Here is a 3,534-nt window from a genome sequence, read left to right as displayed (position 1 = left end):
ACATTGCAGATGGTGGTAGAAGAAGAGGACCCCAACGAAGACTCTAGTGAGGCAGCAGAAAACTCAGAGGAGTCTACCCCGCCCACAGTCGTCGAGATCGTAGATTCGAACGAGGAAACTACTCCGGAGCCCCGAGGTAGATACGTGGCCGCCACTACAGCGCTAGGATCGGCGGAAGTGAGACTACCGACAAGAATGCCTTTAGTTCGAGTGAGTGTGGGAGGCAAGGGTGCCTCAGCCTTGTTGGATCCAGGATCCACCAGGAGCTATATACACCCCCGTTTCGCGGAAGAGCTGAAGCAGTACCTAGAGGATGCCACGGATCCACAAGAGTACGTTTGTGCAGCAGGGGTAGCAAAGAGGGCGGATAAGAAATTGACAAACAGCCCCATTCAAGTGAACGGCTGGGAAGGAACATATACTCTATATGTGAGCTCATTAGGTTACGACGCCATCCTAGGGGATGAGTTCCTTTCCCACATTGCGGGGTGACTCCTAGGGATATCCACGCTGGGTTGCGGGGCAGACCCCGCAACATACACCACGAGAACGGGGCTTCACCCCTATCTGCCTCGGTGGGGGCTGGCAGTGGAGTAAGGTGGGACCTCAAGAACAGGAGAGTAGAATTCCCTAAATCGTGCTCAGCGGATCCGCTAGATACGTGGGAGGTAGCGGAGTTCGGGGAAGACCGACGTGCCCTCAACGGAGTTATCGTCAATAAGCCCGGAGCAGATGCAGATCTTCACCTGGACAGGGAAACTGTCCCCGCTCAAGAACTTAGCCAAGCAAAGGCTTGCAGGAAACCCGAAAAGTAAAGCCAAGCTCAAGCTGCGGACTAGGCCAGTAACAACTGCAGCCACGAGAGGAGCGGATGGATTCCGCAGTGGGCGCGGTAGAACAAGGGAGTGCAGATCACCCCCTTCAACTGACTACCCCCCCCTAAGCAGAAAAAAAAATCAGCGAATGGTCTGGGGAGGCACTTTCGAGAAGTGGAGGCCCCCGAAAGAGAACGATCCCGCCTTAGCGACCGCGAAGGCAGTGGCGGAAAGCGGCAAGGATGTCGGAGGTTCTAAAACGAACGCGGACAGCCAGAAGACTCCAGGAAACCCTCCCAACGAGAGTGTTTATTCAATACAGCAAGTTCGTAAGTGGGTAAAGAAAGGAGAGGTAGAGGTGGTACTCGTTGCGCTGCCGGAGGCAAGTCGAAAAAGAACAGCCCGACCACCCCAAGCAAGGCGTGTGGGCAGTCGAAGAAGCCGGATTACCCAGTCAGCAGTTAGAGAGACAGGGAAACAAGCTAGAGTCCCCGTCCAAAGAGCTAATAGAGGAATTCCAAGATGTTTTCCGGGAGATACCTCCAGGAGGAGTGATGGAACGGCCCCACAAACACCATATACCTACGGTGCCAGAAGAGATGCCAACCTACAAGAACACTTACGCTATGAGCGAAGATCATTTGAGGGATTTTAAAGAATTACTTCGAGTACTATTGGAAAAGGGGTTTATAGTAGCTCCCAACTGGCCAATAGCCGCTCCAGCATTTTTGTTGGGAAGAAGGGAACCGAGAAGTTACGCATGGTGATGGATTATCGCGGACTAAACGGTATCACCATCAAGGACGAGTACCCGGTCCCCAGGATCAACGAGCTGATCAACAGGCTTGGCAAGAGTAGTTGGTTTTCCAAGTCGGACGTGGCTTCAGGATATTATCAAGTACGAGTGGCGGAGCACGATCAGTGGAAAACGACGTTCCGGACCCGTTACGGAACCTTCCAGTTCAAAACGATTCTCTTTGGTTTAGCCGGGGCCCTTTCAACGTTCCAGCGAATGATGCAACATGTGTTTATTCGCGAGCTAGATGAGTTTGTGATTGTATAGCTAGACGACGTGCTGGTGTATTCAAGATCCAGACTAGAGAATTACAACCGTCTGCGTATTGTGTTACAACGACTACGGGAGAACGGTTTGTATGTAGGGGTTACCAAATGTGAGTTTGTAAAGCAGAAAGTACAGTACTTGGGGTTCATAATAGAGCCAGGAGTGATTGTCCCGGACCCAGATAAGGTGAAAACCATTCGTGAATGGCCGGTGGAGCTAAGGGACCGCAAGCAGTTACGTTGGTTCCTGGGGATGATAGGGTATTATAGACGCCTAATCCCGAACTTCAATAAAACTGTGAGTGTGCTGTCTGACTTGTTGCAAGAGGAAAGTGATATGACATGGTGCCCAAAACGTACGAGAGTCGTGGAGATGTTGAAGTCAGACTTAGCAGAAGTGACTCAAGTGAAATTGTTCGATCCTGATAAAGACATCGTCATTAAATCAGATGCTTCGAAGTACGCGGTGGAAGCTGTGTTAGAACAAGATGGACAGCCCATTGCGTTTGAGCCCCGTAAATTGGGTCCGCGTCAACAAGGGTTACCGGCGTACAAAGCCGAGCTAGTAGCTATCGTGCATGCATTGATGAAGTGGAAGCATTTCATAGGCGACAGAGAGGTATCCGTGGAGACAGACCACGGTACCCTGGGAAGGATGCTGGTCCAGAAAAAAAGTATCGCCTCGCTTAGGGTACTGGCTGAACAAGCTGGCCGAGTTTAACTTAAATGTGGTTTATAAACCGGGCGAACAGAATGTCGTGGCGGACGCCATCAGTCGGCGTCCAGATTTTGTAAGTGCCATTCGTGATAGCCCCGCGTGGACCATTGAACGTACATGGAAGAATGCGTATGCTACGTGTGAAGAATTCAGGCAGATTGCTTATAGATGCCAAGAGGCCAGGCTATCCAACGAAACGGTGGAGAAAGAACCCGTTTTATTCGAGGGTCGTGAATATGGGTGGCAAGGCAGGTACCTATGGGCTAGGACGAGAGCCAGCTGGCGCGTTTGCGTGTCAGAGTGTGCGCGAGAGTGCGATTTTTCTGAGGCTGAGAAAGGCTTGCTGTATGGTCAATTTCGCCGTGTGCGAGAACCGTGCGGCGCTAAGCGAGTGCTTCCTACGGTAGAGACTACGTGCGGTGGGCGAAGAATCGCCCTAGGCGTTGTGCCGAGAGCAAACAAGCCTGCGGAAAAGAACTTTGGCCGCAGGGCCGTGAAGCAAGTGCCTTTTTGAGGGTCGGTTGTGACCCGATTCCCAAATGGGGGAACTTGCGGGCGAATCGCTGTAGAGGACGGCTGACATTCGNNNGAGTGGAGTGTGAAGAGTCCTGGTGGCCCCTAATTAAGACCGATGGGGCTGTGTCGCGCCGACCAAGAAACATTCTCCGGCCTTTCGGTACATGGCTTAGCGTCGACGGGGGCGGTAATCCCCCTATGCGCTTCAGGAACGAAGGTAGACACGCCCCGCTGCGACTGGCTTGGGAGCCTGCGTGCCTAATTGGGGAATGGAACATAGGTGATCCTAACCTTTGCAATTCGCTCGATCCAACCATTGCGGAATGCTGAGAGGAGTGCTGGAATTGGAGTCTTACGCATCGCGGTTTGCTTGGGAGCGGATTCCCTGAAGACGAGGCAAGAACCTCAGATTGTAGGCAGGGT

General features: G+C 52.4%; 1 protein-coding gene across 1 annotated transcript; it reads left to right on the top strand.

Annotated features, from left to right (window-relative positions):
- Positions 1 to 1,473: 1,473 nt before the first annotated feature.
- On the top strand, positions 1,474 to 2,598 carry CSUI_004368 (os07g0510800 related; the record flags this gene model as incomplete). Its single annotated transcript, XM_068064560.1, has 2 exons — positions 1,474 to 1,839; positions 2,206 to 2,598. Exons 1-2 carry the CDS (start codon positions 1,576 to 1,578, stop codon positions 2,596 to 2,598), a joined length of 657 nt encoding a protein of 218 aa, XP_067923464.1. The 5' UTR covers positions 1,474 to 1,575.
- Positions 2,599 to 3,534: the final 936 nt, after the last annotated feature.

Source organism: Cystoisospora suis, assembly GCF_002600585.1.
Source record: "Cystoisospora suis strain Wien I chromosome Unknown contig_2022, whole genome shotgun sequence".
NCBI classification, from domain to species: domain Eukaryota; phylum Apicomplexa; class Conoidasida; order Eucoccidiorida; family Sarcocystidae; genus Cystoisospora; species Cystoisospora suis.
Note: the sequence above shows the minus strand (reverse complement) of the source record. Positions and strands in the feature narration are given on the sequence as shown.